At 44.3% G+C, this 13,105-nt stretch overlaps 1 protein-coding gene across 1 annotated transcript in view; it reads left to right on the top strand.

Moving 5' to 3' along the window:
- LOC129698832 (dipeptidyl peptidase 4-like) overlaps positions 1-13,105 on the top strand; it is a 66,685-nt gene that overhangs the window by 30,608 nt on the left and 22,972 nt on the right. Inside the window, exons 11-14 of the mRNA XM_055638144.1 lie at positions 3,662-3,791; positions 3,910-3,954; positions 6,030-6,134; positions 8,498-8,568. Coding sequence (XP_055494119.1) covers positions 3,662-3,791; positions 3,910-3,954; positions 6,030-6,134; positions 8,498-8,568 — 351 coding nt within the window. The remainder of the gene's footprint in view (positions 1-3,661; positions 3,792-3,909; positions 3,955-6,029; positions 6,135-8,497; positions 8,569-13,105) is intronic.

Genomic DNA, 13,105 nt, shown 5'->3' with positions numbered 1-13,105 from the left:
ATAGGACCTGTTTTGCTTAACAAAGAGTGTAGGAAGGAACTGCAGATGGTGGTTTAAACTGAAGATAGACACAAAAAGCTGGAGTAACTCAGCGGGACAGGCAGCATCTCTGGAGAGAAAGAATGGGTGATGTTTCGGGTCGAGACCTTCAGACTGAAGAGCTTGAAAAACAGCCATATAGATGTAAAACACAATGACTGGAGATGTGTGTTATCCAACTAAGGGCAGAAATCAGAATCATGTGTTCATCTTTATTGACGTGACACCATAATAAATATATTACAGAAAAATTAAATTAATAAAATAATTTGAATAAAATAATTAGGACTAAAGAAATAACGGGCGGCGCAACCGACATTACAGCGGCCTCTGCAGTCCGCCTGTCTTTTTTTTTTTTGTCTCGTTGAGTGTATAGTTGTGGTGGTTTTGTATTATTTTTAACTGTGTATGTGTGGGGGGCGGGGGGGGGGGGGGGTAACCTTTTAAATCTCTTCCCTCTACGGGGGACCCGACCTTTTCCTTGTCGGGTCTCCGTTGTCGTTGGGGCCTAGCACCACGGAGCGGCCTCCAACCGGAACGACTTGGGGGCTCCAGTTGCAGAGCCTGCGGACCTACCATCGTGGAGCTGGCCAGCTTCGGAGCGTGGAGAGCTGTGGTGATGCGTGGCTGCGACCCGACTTCGGAGCTTCGGAGGCTCCAGCCGCAGGCCCGGTGGACGGTGACATAGGGAGCTCGCGGGTCCCTGGTGGGAGACCGCTTTTCGGAGCTCCCACAACGGTAACTTCTCACGGCCGAATTGCGGGGTTGAGGATGACCTGGAGCAGGGCCATACATCGCCCGGCACGGCTTTAACGGCCGATGGACTAGCTAGCGCCCGCCGGGGGTTCCAACATCAAGACCCAGAGCACGGCCTTGCATCGCCCGGCGCGGCCTTAATCGTCCGGCGGGACTTGCCATCGCCCGCCGGGGGCTTTGACATCGGGAGAAGAATGGAGAGCAGGGGAGAGACAAGACTTTGCCTTCCATCACAGTGAGGAGGAGATTCACTGTGATGGATGTTTGTGTAAATTGTGTTGGTGTTTGTCTTGGTTCTTTTCTTGTATGACTGCAGAAACCAAATTTCGTTTGAACTTCATTTGAGGTTCAAATGACAATAAACGGTATTGTATTGTGTGGTATTAATGGGGTGGCACGGTGGCGCAGCGGTAGAGTTTCTCCCTTAGATTTGATCCTGACTACGGGTGCTGTCTGTACAGTATTTGCACATTCTTCCTATGGGTTTTCTCTGGATATTTCGGTTTCTCCCACATCCGAAAGAAGGGCAGGTTTGTAGGTTAATTGGCTTCTGTAAATTGTCCCCGGCGTGTAGGATGGAACTGGTGTATGGTAGATTGCTGGTCAGTGTGTACTTGATGGGCCGAAGGGTCTGTTTCCATATATATGTTTTACATATATATCTTAATTTCATTGAACCATATGCGGTTGAATATGTGACATTATTTTCGTCTTGTTTCTATAGTCAAATGAGTAGGGTTGATTTATTTATGCAGAACAGTGATGGAAGTCTGACTCCTCTTGCCTTGCTTCTATGTTTTTGTTTCTCTATATATTTGCATAACAGTGTGAATTATAATTTGATTTCCATACATGAATATACTAAGGTCATTCGTGTGCTGCACTTGTTGATCAGAGCCTGGGTCTACTGTGGAATGTAATTTAGCCTAACCTTATTCATACCTCATCCAATTTGAACCATAAATGTTGCATTCAAGTGTAAGTTGCTAGACTTGCTAGAGTATGCACCAGATTGCACAATTTCAAGCTGAAAAATGCAAATGCTCCCTACCATGGGGGGGGGGGGCAAACTCTGATACATTAGGTAGAGCAAATGGGAAGATGCAGAGTGCAGAATATAGTTCTCAGCATTGCAGCACATCAGGCCGCAATAGCATAGAGGTGAATCAGACAGTACCCTGGTTTATGGAAGGACCGTTCAGAAGCCTGACAACAGAAGGGGATATCTTTAGCTATTTGGATGACAACAGAGCAGAGGGGCTTTAGTGATGAAGACTAACAGAGGTAGGCAAATTGAAAAGGAGGAAAAAAAGTTGAGGGTATCTAATAGGTATACTGAGAGACATGGAGAAAATCTATCCAAAATAACGATGTCCATAATCTATGCTGTACCATATGACCAGTGAGCCACAGCACCTTGTAACCACCCAACACTTCAGATGTAATGTTTTCATTTTCTTGTTTAATCCCTTCTTGACCTTGGCCCCCTTACTCTTAGTTATGCCTATTCTTTCATCCTCCCCATCCCCTGGAGCTCTCAGCATCTCGACTTTAGACTTTACAGATACAGCGCAGAAACAGGCCATTCAGCCCACCGAGTCTACTCTGACCAGTGATCCCTGTACACTAGCACTATCTCCATGGACAATTTCCCCCACACTAGCACTATCACTAGGGACGATTTATACCAAAGCCAATTAACCTACAAACCTGTACATCGTTGGAGTGTGGGAGGAAACCAGAGCATGCGGAGAAAATTCACGCAGTCACAAGGAGAACGTACAAACTCCGTACAGACAACACCTGTGGTTAGTTTAGATCCAGGGTCTCTCGTACTGTAAGGCAGCAACTGCGCCACTGTGCTTCCTCAGGTTTATATCTCCCTCCCTTACTTCCACTTACTAGCCCTACGTCCAACATACCAGGTCATTTACCTCTGATAGCCCCTCCCTACATTGAGAACAACGCTTATTTACATAGCACAGTCCTACCTCTTTACCCGCTCCACCTCTTTCCTCTATCCACCTCCTTCACCAAATTTTTAGTCTGCCTTCTTAAACTCTTTGAGATTTTGTTCGAAATGACTGTGCTATGTAAATAAGCATTGCTCTCAATGTCCTGTAAATGTACTTTGTATTAAAGAATGGCTATCTTTAAGCTGTTGTGGTGCCACCTGGTTGTTTAGGCCACTTACTAAGCGAACCCTTGGCACTAGGACTGGCCGGGTCACGTGACTGTGTTTGGCGGGAACGAGTCGTCACGTGGTTGAGGGGAGTGCCCTGGTATGTAGTGAGAACTCTGGGAGAACCCGCCCCAGCCACTTGTGCGGTTTACTCTGTATTACTTAATAAAAATCACTTTTGATTCACAATGCGTGGCTCGCTATACTGTATCATTAAATTTGGTTTATCAAGTAATTTCGTTCATTGGGTGGTGCAGTGGTAGAGTTGCACCTTGCAGTGCCAGAGACGCCGGTTTGATCCTGACCTTGGATGCTGTCTGTATGGTGTTTGCATGTTCTCCATGTGACCGTGTGGGTTTTCTCCAGGTTCTCCAGTTTCCTCCCACATTTTAAAGATGAGCAGGTTTGTAAGTTAATTGGCCTCTGTAAATTGTCCCTAGTGTGCAGGGTCGAGCTAGTGTGAAGGGGTGATTGATGGTTGGCGTGGACTCGGTGGGCCGAAGGGCCTGTTTCCACACATTTAAAAAAAAAAAGTCAAGCAGTAAAACTTTTCAGATGTCACAGCAAAATTGGTAGTCTGTATCATCTAAAATGTATTAAAACATAAAGTGGACCTACATTCTAAATAACTATATTTCAATGTGCAAATCGGAGTATTTTCAGTATTTTTATTTGTATTTTTAGTTATTATCTCAGTGTAATAACCTGGGTGACAGATAATCGGATCGCTGTGCAGTGGATGGAAAGAAGACAAAATTATTCTGTTTTAACAATCTGCGATGTAAAGGAAAATAATACTTGGACATGTCAGAAGGTGACAACCTTTTAATCATTTTCCCTCAGATGTCATCATTACCAATTAAAATGTGTCTAGCATTTTTCTATGCGCTGGTAGTCTAAATATTTTTTTAATCTGAATATTTATTCTTTAGGAGCAACAGTTTGCTGAGAAAAGTACAACGGGATGGATTGGTGCGGTATGATGGTCTTAGTTAAATTACTTCTCTGCAAATTAGTGTATTGAACATTCCATGCCTGCATTCTTTTCTCAAGAGTATTTAATTGTCTTTAGTTTAGAGATACAGCGCGGAAACAGGCTCTTTGGCCCACTGACTCCGTGCTAACCAGCGATCACCCCATACACTAGCACCATTTTACACACTTGCGGGCAATTTACAATTCTTACCAAAGCCAATTAACCTACAAACCCATACGCCTTTGGAGTGCGGGGGGAAACTGGAGCACCTGGAGTACACCCAAGCGGTCACAGGGGGAACATACAAACTCCGTGCAGACAGCAGCAGTAGTCAGGATCAAATCTGGTGTCTGGTGCTGTGAGGCAGCAACTTTATCGCTGCGCCACCGTGTCGCCCCCTACTGAAAATGAAACAAAATGTTTTAATTCCAGTAGGATGACAGGCCTGTGAACACAGTACTCGGAGAGAGCATAGTCATACTGCACAGAGACGGGCCATTTGGCCCAACTTGCCCATGCCAACTAAGATGCCCCATCTATGCTAGTCTCACCTGACTGTGTTTGGTCCACATCTCTCTAAACCTTTCCTATCCATGTACCTATCCAAATGTATTTTAAATGTTGTTATCATACCTGCCTCAACTATGTCCTTTGGCTGCTCGTTGTGGAAAAAGTTTTTCCTCTGGGTTCTACTAAATCCCCTCTCAGTTTAAACCCTCTGGTTCTTGATTCCCCTTCCCCTCTCCTCTTTATACTTTCCCTCTCTGCAGGGTCTTGACTGGAAACGGCCAAATTCACCTTCCTCCACAGATACTGCTGGTCCTGTTGAGTTTTTCCAGCAGTTTGCAACTCAAGGTTCAATCAACTGCAGTCTCCTGTGTGTTTCTTCTTTTTGACTTGAGTCTGGTTGTTGTAAATTTCTGGCCCGTGAACACCAGATGCAACAGGGATGGTTTGCATACTTTGTGCAGGATGCCATTGAAGCATTGTTTCAAGTGCAGACATAGCATGGATATATATAGCCCTCTTTGGGATGCGATCTACAGCTAAACTCAAGGGTACATGGGAGGTTCCTGACTAGCGGGCTGTAGGCTTTGTAGACGCTGCGTGGAAACAGGCCCCTGTGCCCACCAAATCTGCCCCGACCACTGATCACCCTGTAGACTAACACTATTTTGCACTCCAGGGACAATTTACAGAAGCCAATTAACCTACCAACCCGCATATCTTTTGAGTGTTGGAAGAAATTGGAACATGTGGAAGAAACCCACGTGGTCACAGGGAGAACAGAGAAACTCCGTACAGACAGCACCCGAGATCAGGATCGAACCCAAGTCTCTGGCGGTGTCACTGAGCCGCCTAAAATCCTTGTAGTCCTCTAGAAATCTAGAGGCCATTGTTTATCATCTAAAGATCCAAGTTTAAATCCCGCCATATGGGGCTGGAAAATTGAAATTCAGTTGGTAACAATGTAGTTTTAATAATGATAGTCACAAAACTACTAGACTGTCTTAAAGTTTCATTTGGTTTACCAATGTTCTTTATAAAACATTCAGCTAAAGCACTCTTGAGGTGATAGAGCTGCTTCCTCACAGCGTCGGAGAGCCGGGTTCAATCCTGACCTTGGGTACTATCTGTTTGGAGTTTGCACGTTCTCCCTGTAACTGCGCATTTTCCTCTGGTTTCTTCCCACATCCCAAAGATGTGCAGGTTTTGTAGGTTAATTTACCATCTGTAAATTGCCCCTTGAGTGTAGGGAGTGAATGAGAAATTGGGATAACGTGGAACTAGTGTGAATGGGTGAACAATGGTTGGTGTGGACTGTTTCAATGCTGTATCTCTCTATGACAGTGTACATTTCTCAACTATGGGCCAAACACGGGCAGGTGGGACCAAAGTAGATAGGACATCTTAGTGGACATGGTCAAGTTGGACCGAAAGGCCTGTCTCCGTGCTGTATGACTCTGACTTCAAATGTACTTACTTTCTGAGCAGTCAATGTGATTTCCATTGTTTTACTCTTGAATATACGTCGTAGAATACCAATATTTCAGATTTTTGTTTTATTGTTTGCAGTTCCACCCTTCAGATCCATTCTTTACACGTGATGGTACGAGTTTCTTCAAAGTGTTGAGTGATGTTAGCGGATATAAACATATTCACAAGGTGGCAGGAAATCCGGTATGTAAACAAAGAGCGTTTTATTTCAATCTTTTTAATTTAAATCTTTTTATTTGAATTTTGAATTTAACAGCAATTTGCATACATACAATGATAACAGACAATGATAGTCAGGACATAATTGTACAACAGTATGTAAATGACCCTCAAAACCCTTACCCTTACCCACCCTCGCCACCCGGGGGCAAACAACACTCACATACGTACACATCCACACAGACAAGGTTGTAAAAGCCAGGACCCGCTTCAACGCAACAGAGAGGTTGGTGTTGGGAGGAATACCAAAAATAGCTGACAGTGGGTTTGGAGGAATAGTCTGGCCATAGGCTCTGCTTAGCACGTCGAAAGCACTCCTCCAAAAGGTTGCTAGCTTAGGGCAAGACCAAAACATATGACTATGGTTGGCAGGGGATTGATTGCATCTGTTGCAGGTGTCTTTAACAGTGGGGTATATTCTAGATAATCTTGCGTTTGTGTAGTGGACTTTGTGAAGGACTTTGCATTGGATTAGGCCATGACGGGCACATATGGAGGAAGAATGGGTCAAATCCAAGGCAGAGTCCCATTGCTGGTCTGTTAGTTTCGTATTCAGCTCGCCCTCCCATGCAGCTTTTAATGAGGTATGAGGTTTCAATATAACCGACCCTAACAAGTTGTACAAAAAAGAGATGCATTTCTTCCGGTTGGGATCTAGAGCTAGGATGGAATCGGTCAGGGTTTCAGGGGGGCGATTTGGGAAATGGGGGAATATCTTCTTCACAAAATCCCTAATCTGGAAAAAACGAAAAAGGTGGGAGTTTGGGAGGCTATAGTTGGACGAAATTTCCGCAAAAGACGAAAAAATGCCATCCTTGTATAGGTTTTTGATACTACTGATACCGTTGCTATGCCAGGTTTTGAATGCGTGGTCTGTACTTGAAGGTTTAAAGATATGATTTTTAAGCAGTGGGGTCAAGATGGAAGGGCCTTGTAAACCGAAGTTTTTCCTAAGTTGACTCCATATCTTGAGCGAGAGGGACGCAATTGGGCCAGCACCCACAGATGTTATAGGAAGGGGGAGTTGAGAGCATAGGACAGAGCGCAACGGGAGATGTGAACTCGCCTTTTCCATGTGTACCCAGGTCAGTCGGTGGTCGCAATCATCATTCATCCAGTACAGGATTTTTTGCAAGTTAGCAGCCCAGTAGTATCGCCTAAAGTCAGGAAGTGCCAAACCGCCGTCACTCTTAGGAGACTGTAGTACCGTCTTTCGAATTCTGGCCGGTTTGCTAGCCCATAAAAATTTAGATATTCTCCTTTCTAATTTATCAAAAAAAGATTTAGTGATAAATATAGGAACATGCTGGAAAAGGTACAGGAATCTGGGTAGGACGACCATCTTGACCAGATTTATCCGGGCCGCGAGGGATAGCGGTAAAACTGACCAGCGGTCAAAGTCTCTTTCAGCTTTCTCAACCAGAGGCAGGAGGTTTGTGCGGAACATATCAAATATAGGTATTGTGATAAAAACGCAGAGGTAGCGAAATCCGTCCTCCGCCCATTTAAATGAGGTTAAAGAGCGAGGGAGCTGCTTAGCCGATGAGTTAATCGGTAATAGTTCACTTTTTTGGTAGTTAAGTTTATAACCAGAGTACGCACCAAACCGTTCTAAAATATTCGTAATCACAGGGAGAGAGCTGACTGGATTCGAGATGTACAGGAGCAGGTCATCCGCATACAATGAGACTTTATGAATTGTGTCAAACCGTGTGATACCTTTAAAGCCCTTCTCTGAGCGTAACCAGACCGCCAAGGGCTCTATCGCGACAGCAAACAGAAGTGGTGATAATGGGCAACCCTGCCTGGTACCTCTCCGAAGGGGGAAGTGGGGCGACAGTGTGTCGTTTGTTTGTACTGAGGCCACCGGGAACGAGAATAATAGACTGACCCAATGAATGAAACTATTGCCGAAGCCAAACCTGTCCATCGCCTCGTATAGGTACTTCCACTCGACCCTGTCGAAAGCTTTTTCGGCGTCGAGGGAGACCACTATCTCCGGGGTCTCACTACTTGGTGAATGGATGATGTTAAGGAGACGCCTAGTATTGTGGGAGGTCTGTCGGCCTGGCATAAACCCTGTTTGATCTAACGAGATAATAAAGGGCATCACTTGTTGAAGACGGAGCGCAAGAACTTTAGAGGGGATTTTGAGGTCCACATTCAAGAGTGAAATTGGTCTATAGCTACTACAAAGCAGGGGATCTTTCTCCTTTTTAAGAATTAGGGAGATAGTAGCCCACGACAAAGAGCGTTTTATTTCAATCTTTTCAAACCTTTTCTAAACTGATATGCAAATTAACGAGCTTTAATTCTTTTCTTTTAAGCTGAAACCAACACCAGTGACCAAAGGAAAATGGGAAGTGATCCAAATATTGTATCTGACAGACTCCACACTGTAAGTACGTGGGAAATTAAACAAGAATACTTAGCTTAGTTTAGCGAAACAACACAGAAACATGCCCTTCGGCCCACTGAGTCTGCGCCGACCAGCGATCACCCCGTACACGCTAGAGACAATTTACAATTACCAAAGCCAATTGTGTTTGGAGTGTGGGAGGAAACCAGAGCACCCTGAGAAAACCCACACGGACACAGGTAGAACGTACAAACTCCCTACAGACGGCACCCATAGTCAGGATCGAACCCGGTTCTCTGGTGCTGTAAGATAGCAACTCTACCACTGCGCCACCATGCCACTCCTAATCTCTTACTAGATCTTTACTAAAACTAAATTATCTCTTACTAGAATTCTAAACACCTTGTTCAAATATTGGTCTTGGTTTGTTCACAAATTCAGTTGTGAAGCTGAAAGACTGTTTGGGTCATAGAACTACCCAGCATGGAAACGAGCCTTTTGGCCCAACGCCCATGTCGACCAAGGTGGCCCATCTAAGCTAGATCCATTTGTCTGTAACTGGCCCGCATCCCTCTAAACCGTTCCCATCCATGTACCTGTCCAAATGTGTGGGTGTGGGTGGATGGTGATGGAGGCAGATACAATGGTGGGATTTAAGGCTACAAAATACACAAGGTTATGTAGGGATATGGATTATGTGTAATCGATGAGATGGTCTTGGCATCGTGTTCAGCCCAGACATTGTGGGCTGAAGGACCTATTCTTTAGCTTAGTTTAGAGAACTGGATCCATGCCAGCCAGCAATCACCCGTATACTAGTTCTAACTTTAGACTTTTAGGAGCACTCTGATAAAAGCCACGTGGTCTTGGTAGAATGTACAAACTCCGTACAGCCAGGCACCAATGGTTAGGATTGGCTGGGTGTCGGGCACTGTGAGGCAGCATCTCTACCACTGCACACTGATAACAGTACAGCACATTCCGTTACTTGTGTACAAAATACAGCAAGCTCTAACTGATATGGGCTGGGCTCAGGCTACAGGACAGATTGCACTAATGACTTTTTCCAGGATAAGTCGGGGTCCAACACCTGGTAGCTTGCTCAGTTCCAGTCTTAATAAGTAAATGAAAAAAGCAAAACAAGACGCACTCAACTCATTCTGCTAATTTATTGAATTTAGCACCCATTCCTCATCAGCCACAGCCAGCAGATAATGATTTTAACACACTAAACCTAGCTTTATTAAATGTCAGGTCTTCGGCAGGAAAAACATTTTTAATCAATGATTTTATTATCAGGCACAATCTTGATTGTCTGTTCTTAACTGAAACCCGGTTAGATCAAAATAACAGTGCTGCTGTTCTTATTGAATCAACTCCTCCCAACTTCAGTTTTATAAGTGAGGCCAGAGTGCATAAGAAAGGAGGAGGAGTGGCTGTTCTGTTTAATGATTCCCTCCAATGCAAGCAGATATCTTATGGAAACTTTGCCTCCTTTGAATATGTGGCTGTTAAGTTGAACTCTTCTTCCCGAGTTATGTTCCTAAATGTCTACAAGCCACCTAAATACTGTGCAGCCTTTTTTGACGAATTTTCTGAACTACTGTCTACAATCTGTATTGACTTTGACTGTGTAGTTATTGTTGGTGATTTTAACATTCATGTTGACAAACTCCATGACAAAGGGACTAAAGAACTGTATTGTGTCATTGATAACTATGGACTGAATCAGCATGTGACTGAGCCCACACACAACAAAGGTCACACTCTGGACTTAGTCATGTCCAAGGGTGTTAGCATTTCTAAGGTTGTTGTGATTGATGCTGCCCTCTCTGATCATTCCTGTGTTTTCTTTGAGAGTGCTATCTCTGTGCAGACTAATGTTCAAAGAAAAGTAATCACAAAACGGTACATAACAGAAAACACCTGTGGAACATTTATTCAGGCTTTCTCCTCCACGCCCACTCTCCCTTGGGTCTCAGTAAATGAGCTTGTCGATAATTTCAATGTGAAAATTACAAATATTATTGATGCCATTGCACCCACTAAGGTGAAAGTGGTCCCTGGCAAAAAGAAGTCTCCATGGAGAAACGCCACGTTGGTAAAAATTGAAAAAAGAGAGTGTCGGAAAGCTGAACGTAGGTGGCTGAAAACAAATCTCCAGGTTCACTATTACATCTATAAAGAAAGACTTCGAATCTACAACTTGGAACTGAGAAATGCAAGGCAATCCTTCTTCTCTGACATCATTGCCAAAAACAATAATAATGCACGGGCCTTGTTTACTACTGTCGACAGGCTAACAAACCCTCCTGTGTCAGTAGCCCCTGAACTGCTTTCCACAAGGGCCTGTAATGAATTTGCCTCCTTCTTCACCGACAAAATTCAGAAAATTAGGCAAGCAGTCAGTGCCTCCACATCAGGTGCAGGACATGTGTTGTCCATGTGTCCACTTATAATCAATTCAAATACCATGACACAATTTTATGTTATTAACCATAAAACATTGGAGGACATTATACAACATTTGAAATCCTCATCCTGCTGCCTCGATATTCTACCAACAGGCCTTTTCAAAGGTGTATCAAACTGCATGACCTCAGACCTTCTACAGATTGTAAACACGTCCCTTCTCTCAGGTGTCTTCCCACAGGCCCTGAAAACTGCTGTTATCAAGCCTCTCTTAAAAAAGAAAAACTTAGACACTCCACTACTGAACAATTATAGACCAATGTCAAACCTCCCATTTCTCAGTAAAATCATTGAAAACGCTGTTTTTAAGCAGCTGAGCAATGTCATGTTAATGAACAGCTGTTTTGATGTCTTCCAGTCAGGATTTAGACCACACCACAGCACCGAGACGGCTCTTGTTAAGGTCTTCAATGACATTTACTTAAACACAGACAATGGCAAAATTTCAGTCTTAGTATTACTAGATCTCAGTGCTGCATTCGACACAGTCGATCACAACATATTACTAGACCGTCTGGAAAACTGGGTGGGACTTTCGGGCACAGCGTTAAAATGGTTTGAATCCTACTTGAAGGACAGGGACTACTTTGTGTCTATAGGTAATTACACATCTGAGCGTGCAAAAATGACATGTGGAGTTCCCCAGGGCTCCATTCTGGGGCCTCTTCTGTTTAACATCTACATGCTCCCACTGGCTCAGATCATGAAAAACATCAAAATATGTTACCATAGTTACGCAGATGACACACAAATCTACATAACAATATCACCAGGGGACTATAGTCCAATACAAGCACTGAGTAGATGCATTGAGCAAATCAACGATTGGATGAACCAGAATTTTCTCCAATTAAACAAAGAAAAAACTGAAATAATTGTTTTTGGAGCCAAGGAAGAACGATTAAAAGTTAGCACCCAGCTTCAAATGTTAAAAACAACAAACCAAGCCAGAAACTTAGGAGTAGTCATGGACTCAGACCCAAACTTCAACAGCCACATAAAAACAGTCATAAAGTCAGTCTACTATCACCTAAAGAATATATCAAGGATTAAAGGACTTATGTCTCAGCAGGATTTGGAAAAACTTGGCCATGCTTCAGCAGGCTCGACTACTGTAACAGTGTCTTTACAGGTCTCCCCAAAAAGTCGATCAGACAGCTGCAGTTAATTCAGAACGCTGCTGCTCGAGTCCTCACTAAGACCAAAAAAGTAGATCACATTACTCCAGTTCTGAGGTCTTTACACTGGCTTCCTGTCTTTCAAAGAATTGATTTCAAAATACTACTGTTGGTTTACAAAGCACTGAATGGTTTAGGGCCAAAATACATTTCTGATCTTCTGCTTAGCTACGAACCACCCAGACCTCTCAGATCGTCTGGGACAGGTCTGCTCTGTGTCCCCAGAGTCACAACTAAACATGGAGAGGCAGCATTTAGTTTTTATGCACCACATATCTGGAACAAACTCCCAGAAAACTGCAGGTCTGCTGCAACTCTCAGCTCTTTTAAATCGAGACTGAAGACTTTTCTGTTTGCCGCTGCCTTTCAGTAAACAATACAATTTATTAATTACCTATATTGCACTGTAACTTCTATTCCTGGTTTTATTCTATTTTAAATATTTTATTTGATTGCTTTTAATTTTGTAATTTTACTTCGGAGTCACGTGAGTGACTACGTGAAGAACCCACCCAGCGCGCAGGCGCGGCATTACGTCAGCAGTGCAACAGCGGCAGCAGCTGGAGCCAGGCTCTCCAGCTGCAGCATAAAGACGAGACCTCAGGTAAGTGCCTTTTTTGTTACAGAGTCGCGCTAGAGAGAATAATGGCCTCTCGCAAGCGACCAGCCAGGAGGACTGCCTGCCCAACTCCACCCGAGGACGGGTCCATAGCGGGACGGCAGCCTCTCGCAGCGGAGGAGCTTTTTCAACGCTCCCGCTCACCCGACACCGAGCCGCCCCCAGTGCTGCAGATTTCAACGCCCCGCACAGGGAGGAAGGCGACACATAAAACCGACCGGCCGGTGTCCTCCGATGAATCGGAGGAACGGGAACACTCTCCCCCACCGAAAAGGGGAGACGCTCGGATCAGCTGCATGAGGCAGCT

Source organism: Leucoraja erinacea, chromosome 7 (assembly GCF_028641065.1).
Source record: "Leucoraja erinacea ecotype New England chromosome 7, Leri_hhj_1, whole genome shotgun sequence".
Taxonomy (NCBI): domain Eukaryota; kingdom Metazoa; phylum Chordata; class Chondrichthyes; order Rajiformes; family Rajidae; genus Leucoraja; species Leucoraja erinaceus.
The sequence above is the reverse complement of the archived record's forward strand: the minus strand, read 5'-3'. Positions and strand labels throughout refer to the sequence as shown.